Source organism: Cebus imitator, unplaced genomic scaffold, assembly GCF_001604975.1.
Source record: "Cebus imitator isolate Cc_AM_T3 unplaced genomic scaffold, Cebus_imitator-1.0 Scaffold80, whole genome shotgun sequence".
NCBI classification, from domain to species: Eukaryota; Metazoa; Chordata; class Mammalia; order Primates; family Cebidae; genus Cebus; species Cebus imitator.
In genome coordinates, this window is record NW_016107395.1 from 472784 (window position 1) to 487466 (window position 14683).

Below are 14683 nucleotides of genomic sequence, written 5' to 3' on the forward strand. Positions count from 1 at the left end.
AAAAAAAAAAAAAAACACAAAAAACTGAATAGCATTTCATTGTGTATATACCACATATTCTCCAATCATCTGTTGATGGACACTTAGGTTGCTTCCACATCTTTGCTATTGTGAATAGAGCTGAGATAAACATACAAATGCAGGTATCTTTTTGATATAATGATTTCTTTTCTTTTGGATAGATACCCAGTAGTGGGATTGCCGGATCTGATGGTAGTTCAATTTTTAGTTCTTTGAAACATCTCCATACTGCTTTTTATGAAGGTTGTACTAATTTACATTCCCTATTCCCCCTTACCTCTGCATTCCTACCAACATCTGTTATTTTTTGAGGTTTTTAAAGAGAGATGGAGTCTTGCTCTGTTATTCACGCTGGAGAGTAGTGGTGCAATCATAGCTCACTTCGCCCTTGAATTCCAGGCACAGAACATGATCCTTGGCACGTGCCTATAATGCACAGAACACGGCACGTGCCACCATGCTCAAATAATTTTTTAAGAATTATTTTTTGTACAGACAGTCTTACTATGTTGCCTAGGCTGGTCTCAAACTCCTGGCTTCAAGGAATCCTTCTGCCTTGGCCTCCCGAAGTGTTGGGATTACAGGGGTGAGCCATCACATTCAGCCAATTTTTTTTTACTTTTTAATAGTAGCCATTCTGACTGTGTAGGATGACATCTCCTTGAGCTTTTAATTTAATTCTCTGATGATTAGTGATGTTGAGCACATTTTCATGTGGTTGTGAGCCATTTGTATGTCTTCTTTCAGAAAATGTCTATTCATGTCCTTTGCCCACTTTTTAATGCTTTTGTTGTTGCTTGCATTGTTTGAGTTTCTTGTAGATTCTGGGTATTAGTCCTCTGTCAGATGTATAATTTCCAGATATTTTTCTCCTGTAGGTTGTCTGTTCACTTTGTTGATTATTTATTTTATTGTAGAGAAGCTTTATTTTTAATTAAGTTCCATTTGTCTATTCTTGTTTTTGTTGCTTGTGAACATTCTATGCAATATTACAGAGTATTCCCAGATCTCTTTGGTGACCCTTAGGCCATCCCCATTCTCAAGAGTACACAAGATTGTGTATACACTGACGTTAACTAAGTCACCCTTTTGTCCGATAGATCTCTTGAACTTATTCCTTCTAAGTTCTCTTGAACTTATTGCTTCTTTGTATCCTTTGACTAACATCTCTTCAACAATCCCCACCCAGCCTCTACAGCCTTTGGTAACCATTTTGCTCTTTACTTATTAGAGTTCAACATTTTTAGATTCCAAATATAAGTGAGATCATTCCGTATTTTTCTTTCTGTGCTTGTTTTATTTCACTTAACATAATGTTATCTGGGTTAATCTATGTTGTCACAAATGACAGAATTTTCTTCTTTTTTTTAAGGCCAAGTAGCATATCATTGTGTAACTTTACCACATTTTCTTTACCCCTTTATCCTTTGATGGACACTTAGGTTGGTTCTGTATCTTGGCTGTTGTGAATAATGCAGCAATGAACATGGCAGTACACATTTTTCTTTTACATACTGATTTCATTTACTTTGGATATATTCCTTATAGGGGATTGCTGAATCATATGCTAGTTCTATTTTTAATTTTTTTTGAAGATCCTTCAAACTTCTATTTAAAATAGAAGCTTAAAAGATAAACAGAGTCACTTAGCCTTCTTCCTGGTTCTTTCGCATGTTATACTCCCAAGTCACAAATCTTGACTTGTACAAATGTATTAGTTTTCAAGTCATTAAAGATATGTAAGCTAAAGAAAAAACTATTAATGACAACTATTGTATCGCTAAAATAACATGTCAAAGAATACATGTTATGATGTAAATTCTGATGTCAAAAATATAAACTGTGTGAGGGGAGAGTAAAAATGTAGAGTTGTATGCAAAGTTAAGTTGTAATCAGCTTGAAATAGGCTGTTGTGATTATAAGATGTTCTCTGGAAGCCTCATGATAAGCACAAAGCAAAAATCCTTAGTAGAAGCCCGAAACAGAAATCGTATTCAAAGAATACCACTACTGAAAACCATGAAACCACACACAGAGAACACACACAGAGAACATTCTATCCAACAGCAACAGAATACACATTCTTAAGTGCACAGAAAACTTTCTCCAGGACAGATAACATGTTAGGGCAAAAAACAAGCTTCAGCAAATTTAAGAAGATTGAAATTATATGAAGTATCTTTTCTTTTCTTTTTCTTTTTGAGTTGAAGTCTTACTCTATTACCCAGGCTGGAGTGCAGGGGCGTGATTTCAGCTCATTACAACCTCTACCTCCCAGAAGTGGTTCTCCCACCTCATCCCTCCCAAGTAGCTGGGATTACAGGCATGCACCACCATACCCAGCTAATTTTTGTATTTTTAGTAGAGATGAGGTTTCACCATGTTGGCCAGGCTGGTCTCAAACTCCTGAACTCAAGTGATCTGCCTGCCTTGGGCTCCCAAAGTGTTGGGATTACAGGTGTGAGCCACCGCGCCTGGCCTCAAGTATGTTTTCTGACCACAGTGGTATGACACTAGAAATCAATTATAGGAGGAAGCTGGTGTCATGTTCTGTGCCTGTAGTCTTAGCTAATTGGGAAGCTGAGGTGGGAGGATTGCTTAAGCCCAGGAGTTCAAGGCTGCAGTAGCTATGATTGGGCCAGTGCACTCCAGTCTGGGTGACAGAACAAGACCCTGTCTCTAAAAAATAAAAATAAATGAATGAATATAGGAGGAATTTTGAAAAATTCACAAATACATGGAAATTAACCTGTTCTTCAACAACCAGTAGGTAATGGAATTAAAAGGGAAATTTAAAAATCTTAAGACAACAAAATAAAAATTATATCTTGTTAAGATAAACAAAAATGGAAACACAACATACCAAACATATGGAATAGAGCAAAAATAGTTCAAAGAGGAAAGTTTATTGCAATAAATGCCTACATCAAAAAGAAGAAAGATTTCAAATAAATTAGGTAATGTCATACCTCAAGGAAACAGAAAAGGAAGAATAAACTAAGCCAAAGATGGCATAAAAACAGAAATGATAAAAATCAGAGCAGAAATAAATGAAATAGAAACTAGAAAAACAACACAAAAAGATAAATAAGCTCTTTTTGAAAAGACAAACTTGACAAACTAGATTAATTAAAAAAAAAAACCAGAAGATTCATGATACAAAAATACAAAAGATCATCAAAGACTATCATGAACAATTATACAACAAATTGGATAACTAGATTAACTTTAAAAAAGAGAAGATTCATGATACCACAAAAGATCATCAGAGACTGTCATGAACAATTATACAACAAATTGAATAGCAATTATACAACAAATTGAATAACTAAGAAGTAGTTAAATTCTTCTATCCATTTAGGTCCATTTTCTGTAAAGTATTGTTCAAGTTTAATGCTTTCTTTTTATTTATTTTTTTTAGAGACAGGGTTTCATCACATTGGCCAGGTTGGTCTTGAACTCCTGACTTCAGGTGATCTGCCCACCTCAGCCTCCCAAAGTGCTGGGATTACGGGTGTGAGCCACGATGCCTGGCCCAAATTTAATGTTTTCTTATTGATTTCTGTCTGGATGATCTTCTAGCATTGAAAGTGAGGTGTTGAAGTTTTCTACTGTTACTGTATTGTAATCTGTCAGATCCTGTGGATCTCAAGAAAGAGATGGATTGTAATACAGTATTTATATATTGTATAAATATAAATATAAATATCTGTTTTATATGTTTAGGTGCTCCAAAGTATACAACATACAGACTTAATCATAAAGAAATAGAAAATCTGGGGGCCGGGCATGGTGGCTCATGCATGTAATCCCAGCACTTTGAGAGACTGAGGTAGGCAGATCACGAGATCAGGAAGTTTGAGACCAGCCAGCCTGGCCAACATGGTGAAACTCCATGTTTACTAAAAATACAAAAAGTTAGCCGGGTGTGGTGGTATGTGCCTGTAATCCCAGCTACTCAGGAGTCTGAGGCAAAAGAATCGCTTGGAATCCAGGATGCAGAAGTTACAGTGAGCCAAGACCACGCAACTGAACTCCATCCTGGGCAACAGAGTGAAACTACATCTCATGAAAAAAAAGAAAAAAAGAAAATCTGAACAGACCAGTAATGAGTAAAAATATTGATCTGTAATAAAAGGTCTCTCATTAAAACAAAATAGCCCAGGACTTGATGGCTTCATGCCTGAATTCTAACAACCATTTATTATTTTTCTTCATTTCCACCATTTTTATCCAATATAATTCTGAAAGTTCTAACCACGGCAATTAGATAAGAGAACAAAATAAATGGCATTCAGATTTAAAGGGAAGAGGTCAAATTATTCTTGCTTATAAACAACATGACCTTATATTTAGAAAAATATGTAGGTTGGGTGCTGTGGCTCACACCTGTAATCCCGGCACTTTGGGAGACCAAGGCAGGTGGATCACCTGAGGTCAGGAGTTCAAGACCTGTCCAACATGGGGAAGCTCCATCTCTACTAAAAATACAAAAAATTCACTTGGTGTGTTGGAACACACCTGTAATCTCAGCTACTTGGGAGGCTGAGGCAGGAAATTGATTGAGCTTGGGAGGCCAAGGTTGCAGTCAGCTGAGATCATGCCACGGTACACTAGCCTGGGCAACAGAGCAAGACTCTGTCTCTTAAAAGATAGTAAAGACTAACTAAATAAATCTTAGATGTGATAAATGAATTCAGTAAATTTGCAGGCTACAAAATCAATATGTAAAAATCAGCAGCATTCCTACATGCTAAAAGAGATGATTCTGAAAAGATCATCAAGAAAGAAATCCCATTTATAAAAGCTACAAAATAAAATACCCCGGAATAAATTTAATCAAAGAAGTTAAAGATTCTACAAATACTATAAAACTGAAAAAAGTAATTTAAGAGAACACAAAAAAAGGAAAGATATCCCATGCTCATTGATTGGCAAAATTAATACCATTAAAGTATCTATACTCCCCAAAGCGATCTACAGATTCAATGCAATCTCTATCAAGATAACAATTAAATTATTCACAGACATAGAAAAAAATTGTAACCATTTTATGAAACAGCAAAAGACTCCAAGTAGCTAAAGAAATCTTGAATAATAACAATGCTGGAGGCATCACAATCCTGCTTTTAAATTATACTACAAAGCTATAATAACAAAAATAGCACAATACTGTCCTAAAAACAGACACATAAATGACTGAAACAGGATAGAGAACCCTGAAATAAATTCTGTACTTACGGCCAACTCATTTCTGACAAAAGTGCTAAGAACATACATTGGGGCTAGGTGCGGTGGCTCATGCCTGTAATCCCAGCACTTTGGGAGGTTGAGGTGGGCAGATCATGAGGTCAGGAGTTCGAGACTAGCCTGACCAACATGGTGAAACCCCGTCTATACTAAAAATGCAAAAAAATTAGCCGGGCATGGTGGCATGCACCTGTAATCCCAGCTACTCAGGAGGCTGAGGCAGAAGAATAACATGAACCTGAGAGGTGGAGGTTGCAGTGAGCTGAGATTGTGCCACTGCACTCCAGTCTGGGCCACAGAGCAAGATTCTGCCAAAAAAAAAAAAAAAAAAAAAAAAAAAAAAAAAAATGGAAAAAAAAAAAAAAAAAAAAAAAAAAAAAAAAAAAGAACATATATTGGGGAAAGGACAATTTCTTTAAGAAACGGTGTTGGGAAAACTGGGTATCCGTATTTAAGAATAACACCAGATTCCCATCTTGCACCATATAAAAAAAAAATAACTCAAAATCAATTACAGATTCAAATGTAAAATGTGAAATTATGAAACTACTAGAATAAAACACAGGGAAGCAGCATAGATCAATGGTCTAGGCAACTTTTTTTTGAGTAAGATCTCAAAAACACAGACAACAAAAGCAAAAATAGACAAATGGAATTATATCAAGCTAAAAAGCTTCTACAAAGCAAACAATCAAAAGAGTAAAGAGAGACAACCTATGGAATTAGAGAAAATATTTGCAAGCTATTCATCTGACAAGGGATTAAGAACCAAAATATATAGGGAAGTAACTCAGTAGCATATATTAATAATAATATTAATCTGATTAACAGTGGGCAAAAGCCCTGAATAGACATTTTTCAAAAGAAGACATACAAATGGCTAATAGGTGTATAAAGAAATGCTCAATATCACTAATTGTATCAGGCTATTATTTGTGTTGCTATAAAGAAATATCTGAGGCTGGGATATTTATAAATAAAAGAGATTTAATTGCCTCATGGTTCTGCAGGCTGCATAAATATGGCATCAACATCGGCTCAGCTCCTGGAGAAGCCGTCAGGGAGATTTTACTCATGGGAGAAGGTGAAGCAAGAGCAGGCATGTCACATGGCAATAGTGGGAGCAAGAATGAGTGAGGGGGCCTGGTGTTGTGGCTCATGCCTATAATCCTGTCACTTGAGAGTCTGAGGCAGGCAGATCACATGAGGTCAGGAGTTGGAGACCAGCCTGTCCAACATGGTGAAACCTCATCTCTACTAAAAATACAAAAATTAGCCAGGCATGGTGGTGGGTGCCTGTAATCCCAGCTACTCAGGAGGCTGAGGCAGGAGAATCACTTGAACCCAGGAGGCCAAGGTTGTAGTGAGCTGAGATTGTGCCATTGCACTCTAGCCTGCAGGACAGAGACAGACTCTGTCAAAAAAAAAAAAAAAAAATGAATAAGAATAAGAATGAGTGAGGGGGAAAATGTCACACACTTTTAAACAATCAGATCCTAACAAGACTCACTATTGCAAGGATGACACCAAGGGGATGGTACTAAACCATTTATGAGAAATCCATCCCTCCAAACAGGCCCCACCTCCAACATTGGGGATTATATTTCAACATGAGATTTGAAATGACATCTAAACTATATCATTCCACCCCTGGCCCCATGAATCTCATGTCCTTCTCACACTACAAATCATATCTTCCTAATAGTCCCCCAAGGTCTTAACTCATTTTGGCATTAATTCAAAAGTCCCAACTCTCAAGGACAAAGTCCAATCTGGAGATGTTTATTCTACCTATGAGTCTGTAAAATCAAAACAAGCTACTTATTTCCAAGATATAATGGGGGTACAGGGATTGGGTAAACACTTCTTTCCCAAAGAAGAGAAATCAGCCTGTAGAACGAGGCTACAGGCCCAGTGCAGGTCTGAAACACAGCAGGGCAGTCAATTAATCTTAAAGCTCCAAAATAACCTCCTTTGATTCTATGTTCCACATCCAGGACACACTGCTGCAAGGGGTGGGCTTCACTCCATCTCTTGGGCAGATTTACCTCTGTGGCTTTGCAGGGTTCAGCCACCATTGCTGCTCTCGTGTGTCAGAGTTGAATGCCTGAAGCTTTTCCAAGCTCAACATGCAAGCTACTGTTGGATCTGCCATTCTGGGTTCTGGAGGACAGTGGCCTTTTTCTGCTAATTCACTAGGCAGTGCTCCAGTGGGAACTCTGTGTGGGAGTTCCAACCCCACATTTCCCCTCTTCACTGCCCTTGTAGAGGTTCTCTGTGAGGGCTCCACCACTATAGCAGGCTTGTGCCTGGGGACCCAGGCTTTCTCATACATCCTCTGAAATCTAGGTGGGGGCTGCTAAGCCTCCTTCAGTTTTGCACTATGTGTGCCTATGAGCTTAACATCACATGGAAGCTGCCAAGGCTTACAGCTTGTACTCACTGAAGCAGCAGCTCAAGCTGTATCTGGTGCTCATTGAGCCAAAGCTGGAGCTGGAGAGTGGCCTGCATGCAGAAAGCAGTGTCCTGAGGCTGTGCAGGACAGCAGAACCCTGGGCCTGGCCCGTGAAAACCATTCTTTCCTCCCCAACCTCCTGACCTGTGATGGGAGGAGCTGCCTCAAAGATCTCTAAAGTGCCTTCGAGGCCTTTTCTCCATTGTCTTGGCTATTAGCACTTGGCTACCTTTCAGTCATGCAGATATCTCTAGCAAGTGGTTGTTCCACAGCCCCCTTGAATTCATTTGCTGATGATGCTTTTTCTTTCTCTACCACATGACCAGGCTGCAGATTTTTCAAACTTTTATACTCTGCTTCCCTTTTATATATACATTCCAATTTTAAGTCATTTATTTGCTCCTATACCTGAGAGTAAGCTGTTAGAAGCAGCTAGACCACTTCTTGAAATTTGCTGCTTAGAAATTTGTTCTACTAGATACCCCAAGTTATCATTCTTAAGTTCAAACTTATACAGATCCTTAGGGCATAAACAGAATGCCTTCAGTTCTTTGCTAAGATATAACCAGGTGACTTTTTCTCTAATTCCCAAAAAGTTTCTCATTTCCATCTGAGACTTCACTAGCTTGGACTTTACTGTGCCTATCACTGTCAGCATTGTGGTCACAGTCATTTAACCAGTTTTTAAGAAGTTTCAAGCTTTCTTCCATTTTTCTGTTTTCTTCTGAGCCCTCCAAACTCTTCAAACCTCTGTTCATTATCCAGTTCCAAAGCTGCTTTCACACTGTTGAGTATCTTTATAGTAATGCCCCAATTCTCAGCACCAATTTCTGTGTTAGCCTGTTATTTGTGTTGCTATAGAGAAATATGTGAGGCTGGGTAATTTATAAAGAAAAGAAGTTTAATCAGGTCATGGTTCTGCAGGCTGTACATGCATGGCACCAACATTTGCTCAGTTTCTGGTGAAGCCTGCAGGAAGCTTTTACTCATAGCGGAAGATGAAGTGGAAGCAGGCATGTCACATGGCAAGGGTGGGTGCAAGAGATAGCCCAAACATTGAAAATGGAGCTAATACTAACCCTTCTGAAGCCCTTCCAAAAAACTGAAAATGAGGGAATACTTTTGAATTCTTTTTAAAAGCCCAGTGTTATCCTGATACCAAAGCCAAAGAAGCACATTACAAAAAAAGAAAACTACATGCCAATATTCTTGATGAACATAGTGAACATAGATATAAAAATCTCAACAAAATAGTAGCAAACTGAACAATACATTAAAAGGATCATCTACCATGATTAAATGGGATTTATTCCGGAAATGCAAGGATGATTCAACATACACAAATTAATAAATATGTTATATGACATTAACAGAATGAATGACAAAAGCTATATAATCATCTAATTAGATGCAGAAAAGGCACTTGACAAAATTCAACAACATTTCATGAAAAAGACTCTCACCAAGCTAGGTACAGAAGAAATGTACCTTGACATAATAAAGGCCATATATGAGAAGCCCACAGCTAACATTATACCCAACAGTGACAAATTGAAAGCCTTTCATTTAAGCTCTGGAACAAGACAGAGATGCCCACTTTTGCCACTTTTATTTAACATAGTATTGGAAATTCTTGCCAGAGCAATTAGGCAAGAAGAAGAAATAAAAGGCATCAAAATAGAAAAGGAGAAAGTGAAAATGTCTGTGTTTGCTGGTAACACAATCTTATATGTAGAAAACCCTACAGACTAGAACTAATAAATGAATACGGTAAAATTGTAGAATATAAAATAAACACTAAAAACTACATTCCTATACACTAACAACAAACTATGTGAGAAAGAAATTAAGAAAACAATCCCATTTTCAATAACTACAAAAAAAATTTAGGAATAAATGTAGCCAAGGAAGTTAAAGTCTTATACATTGCAAATTATGAAACATTGATGAAAGAAATTGAAGAAGACATAAACAAATGGAAAGATATCCCTTGTTCATGGATTTGAAGAAAATATTGCTAAAATGTCCATACTACCCAAACTGATCTAGAGTTTTAGTGCAATATTTATCAAAATTCTACTATAATTTTTCAAAGAAATAGAAAAATATCTTAAAGTTCATATGGAATCACATAAAACCCCAAATAGCTAAAGCAGTCATGGGCAAAAAGAATGAAGCTGGTAGTATTACTCTGCTTAATTTTAAACTATACTACAAAGCTATAGTAATTAAAACATCATGATCCTGGCAAAACAATAGACCCATTAACCAGTGGAACAGAATAGAGAGCCCAAGAATGCACCCTACATATATGGTCAATTGATTGTTTTCACAAAGTTGCCAAGAATACACAATGGGTAAAGGATAGTCTCTTTAATAAGTGGTATTGGGAAAACTGGATAGCTACATGCAAAAGAATTAAATTGGACCCTTATCTCATATCATATATAAAAATATACCCAAAATGGGATAAAGACTTACGCATAAGACCAGAAACTGTAACATTACTTGAAAAAAATATAACGGAAAAATTGTATTGTTCTAGACAGGGATTTTTTGGATCTGACCCCAAAAGTGCAGGCTACAAATGCAAAAATAGACAAATTGTGATTATAACAAACTAAAAAGCTTCTACATGCCAAAGGAGACAATTATGTTTGCAGAGACAACCTACAGATTGGGAGAAAATATTTGTAAGCCATACATCCAATAAGGGGCTAATATCGAAAATATATATGAAGCTCAAACAACTCAATAGCAAGAAAACAAAAAACCCAAATAAAAATTGACAAAGTACCAGGAAAGGGAGATGGAAGTAAAGTAAAAATAAAAAACGGGCAAGAAACTTGAGTAAACATTTCTGAAGAGAAGACATATAAACAGACAACAGATATGTAAAAAATGTGCTCAACATTGCTAATTATTAGAGAAATGCAAATTAAAGTTACATTGAGTTACAGTGAGCCACCTGTCAGAATGGCTATTATCAAAAAGACAAAAGGTAACAAGTGTTGGTATGAACGTGGAAAAATGGGAATCCCTGTACTTTTGTACACTGGTAGGAATGTAAATTAGTGCAGCTATTATGGAAAACTGCATGGAGGTTTCTCAGAAAACAGAAAAAAATTATCATATGATCTAGCAATCCTACTTTTTGGTATTTACAAAAGCAAATGTTCATTACAGCACTATACACAATAGTCAAGTTATAGGATCAGCCTAATTGTCCATTATCAGATGATTGGAGAAAGAAAATGTGGTGTGTGTATGCAAAGGAATAGTATTTAGCCTTAAAAAGGAGGAAATTCTGTTATTTATGACGACATAGATGGAATTGGAAAACATTAAGTTTATAAGCCAGGCACAGAAAGACAAATAGTACATGTTCTCATTAAATGTAAGATGTAAAACAATTGAACTCATAGAAGCAGAGTAGAATGGTGGTTGCAGAGACTGGGGTAATAGGGAGATAAACATCAAAGGGTACACACTCTCAGTTAGCAGAAATATATTTTGAGTTCTATTGTACAGTGTGATGAAGATAGTTAATAATGGGGTATCGTACATTTCAAAATTGCCAAGAGTAAATTTCAAATATCTTTGCCACAAAAATGTTAAATTTTTTAGGTGATAGGTATGTTAACCGGCTTGATTAAATTATTTCACATTGTATTTAGAAATCATAGTATCACTTTGTACCCCATAAATTTATGCAATTATAAATTGTCAATTTATAGTTATAAAAAGAAATGCAAGGTAAAATAATGCTTTATTGTTTTTCTTCTCCAGGCAATAAGCTTATTCATTTTGGTGGGATTTACAGGAGAGTTCCAAATTTTTTCAAGGTGGGGACTTTTTCTGTTGTGTATAAAAATCATTAAATTAAAAAAAAGTTTGAAAAATTTTTTAGTTTAGTCTAATTTTGTCATTGCAGTTTGAATCTGTGTATCCCTCCAACATATTTTCTCTTTTCATATTTTTTGAAAAGACAATGATAACAAAAATGCTTTCTTTTTATTCTTCTTTTACTTTTTTCCCCCTGTAAAATCGAAGACTAAAAGTGTAAGTTTTTTGTCCAAGTACTGTGGTTTTATCTGTAGTGCAGATAATCACAGTGGACTTATATATCTTAGAGCAGTATTTGGTCTTTAAATGTAATCTTTGAGAAACATCCTCTGGATTTTAAAGGTTGAGAGTTTTTTAAGAAAATAGTTTTATCGGTTCTTGAGGCCTGGAAAAAAAGCCAGCATCATTTATCCAAGGCTTTGTTATGCTCTCACTGTGTCAGATTGACAAGACAGAGCCAGATCAGTTCACTTTATGGAACTATCAGAAAATGTGTCAGGGGCTGTGCTAGGTACTGGGTTTACCACAAGCAGCAAGAAGGCACAGGGAGCATGCTGGGTGATTTGTATCTTGGGTCAGTTCATTGCAATACAAATGTGCCAAGGACTCTGAAAGAAGCCTGCTAAGGGTGATGTGGGGGCACGGCGGGAAGATCAAGCAAACTTCCTCTTCTAAGCCTCCATGTTTTGGGAAGCCCTCTGCCTTTCCCCAGGACAGAGACTAGAAAAATAACAGCAAGTTCAGATTGTTCAAGGGTCAAAAATATCCAGGTATTTTGATCACTGGTACCATATGAAAACCACAGGTTGGCAAGATTGGCTTTGTAAAAGCAGCCGAGGCACACGCTGCAGAATGAGAGTCACTACTTTCAGAGAAACGTGACCCTCTTAAGATACACAAGAACCGTCTTGACTCAAGATACCTCCCAGCCTAGGAATGTGCTGGGAATCCAGAAATAAGGAATACCAGCTCTTTTATCCTTCGTAGAGCATCATTTTAGGCAAGACTTCCTTAATCTCTTAAAGCTGACGCAGGTAGTCTTTTCCATACAACATGGCCAGAATGTGAGCATTGTATGAGTCAACTCTCCATTTTCACATCCACTTTATTTTAGTGCAGCTGTTTAAGCTCAAATTGCTCTCCGTGGTTGGGAGCTTGAAAAATGGCCAAAATGAACGGGGTGAATTTAAATAAATTCCCGTCCATTCAGCCTCTGCCGATTTTTAGTTTCCCACTTCTCATTGGGTCTTATTATAGTTTCTGGTCTCTCAGTTAAGTGTTTCTAGGTAACTCTCCAACTTATCATTCAGAATCCCTTTAAAGACCATAAAACCTTCTTCCTATATGTTTTCCCCTACCCTCCCAACTCAGAACTCTCTCTTATCTATATCCCCATAACACATTATATTGAATGCATTTCTATTATGAAATCCATCAAATGAGATGTATTGTATTATGATGATTTGTTTACCCATCTGTGTCTCTGTTCTTCCTTCTGTCTATAGTCAATGACCTCTCTCTCTCTCTCTCTCTTTTTTTGAGATGGAGCCCTGCTTTCTTGACCAGGCTAGAGTGTAGTGGTACAATCTTGGTGCAATGCAACCTCCGCCTCCCAGGTTCAAGCAATACTCCTGTCTCAGCCTCCCAAGTAGCTGGGATTACAAGCGAGTACCCCTACATCCGGCTAATTTCTGTATTTTTAGTAGAGATGGGGTTTCACCATGATGACCAGGCTGGTCTCAAACTCCTGACCTCAAGTGATCCGCATGCCTCTGCCTCCCAAAGTGCTGGGATTAGAGGTGTGAGCCACCACGCCCGGCCAATGACTTACCTCTTTACAACTCTAGTGTCTTTAGAGCCTAGTAGTACATAATAGATTTTTCTTTTCTTTGAGACAGAACCCTTTGTTGCCCAGGCTGGAGTGCAGTGGCACAATCTTGGCACACTGCAGCCTCCACCTTTCGGGTTCCAGCAATTCTCCTGCCTCAATCTTTCAGGTAGCTAAGATTACAGGCATTCGCCACCATGCCTGGCTAATTTTTATATTTTTAATAAAGATGGAGTTTCACCATGTAGGCCAGGCTGGTCTTGAACTCTTAACCTCAGGTGATCTGCCCATCTCAGCCTCCCAAAAGTGCTAGGATTACAGGCGTGAGCCACTGTGCCCAGCATAATAGATGTTTAATAAGTGTTAATCTCTAAGAAAGTGGGGCTCCCTCCATTTTTATATATTTTAGGATATTTTTAGTGTCTCTTAGAAAAAAATATTTGAGGTAACATTAACTATTTTTGATTGTTTTCACTATTCTTTGTGTTTCATTGCGTATCTTTCTGCCTGCTTTATGATGGACAACTTGACACTGTGGCAGTGCCTCCTCTCCAGTGAACTGCCAGTGGGACTCGTATGCGCCTTGGTCAGAATGCAATGGCTGTACCAAGACTCAGGTAGGACCATGCAAAACTTTGTATTTGATTATTTATGTTTAGAAATACTTAGGCATGGCCAAATGGCATTAACTTTTGAATGTTCATTAAACAGTATCAATGTTTTTTGAAAACTATATTAGCAATTTTGAAGGGAGAAAAGTATGACTTGTTTAATAATATTGTAATAAAGTAATTTGTATATTCATTTTTCTTGAAGGACTTTTCTAGATCTTATCTTGGAGCTAGAAATGTGTATAGGCTGAAAGTTCAAGGCAATTTACTAACTTTTTAACTATGCGAAAAATAGAAATAACATAGAATGAATTTTTTTTGCTAATTTAAAATGCTTTATATTCATTGAGTTCAACTTTTCTTCTCATCTCAAACTAACACTAGCAAATAGCAAGATGGCTGCTTGATTTTTCTTCACAAATAGTGAACAATCATGAAAAAAATTTTGCAAAATGTTTTAAAGTTTAATTGCTAAGTAATACAAATACAATGTTGAACTTAATCTAGATATTATAAAATGCTTCTTAAAATGTCTGTTTTAGGCCGGGCGCGGTGGCTCACGCCTGTAATCCCAGCACTTTGGGAGGCCGAGGCCGGTGGATCACGAGGTCAAGAGATCGAGACCATCCTGGTCAACATGGTGAAACCCCGTCTCTACTAAAAATACAAAAA

The 14683-nt window shown here is 37.2% G+C and overlaps 1 protein-coding gene across 1 annotated transcript in view; it reads left to right on the top strand.

The window, feature by feature from the left end:
* Positions 1 to 14683, top strand: part of C7 (complement C7) — a 71705-nt gene that overhangs the window by 4742 nt on the left and 52280 nt on the right. The window contains exons 2-3 of the mRNA XM_017533129.2: positions 11516 to 11571; positions 13942 to 14017. Coding sequence (XP_017388618.1) covers positions 11516 to 11571; positions 13942 to 14017 — 132 coding nt within the window. The remainder of the gene's footprint in view (positions 1 to 11515; positions 11572 to 13941; positions 14018 to 14683) is intronic.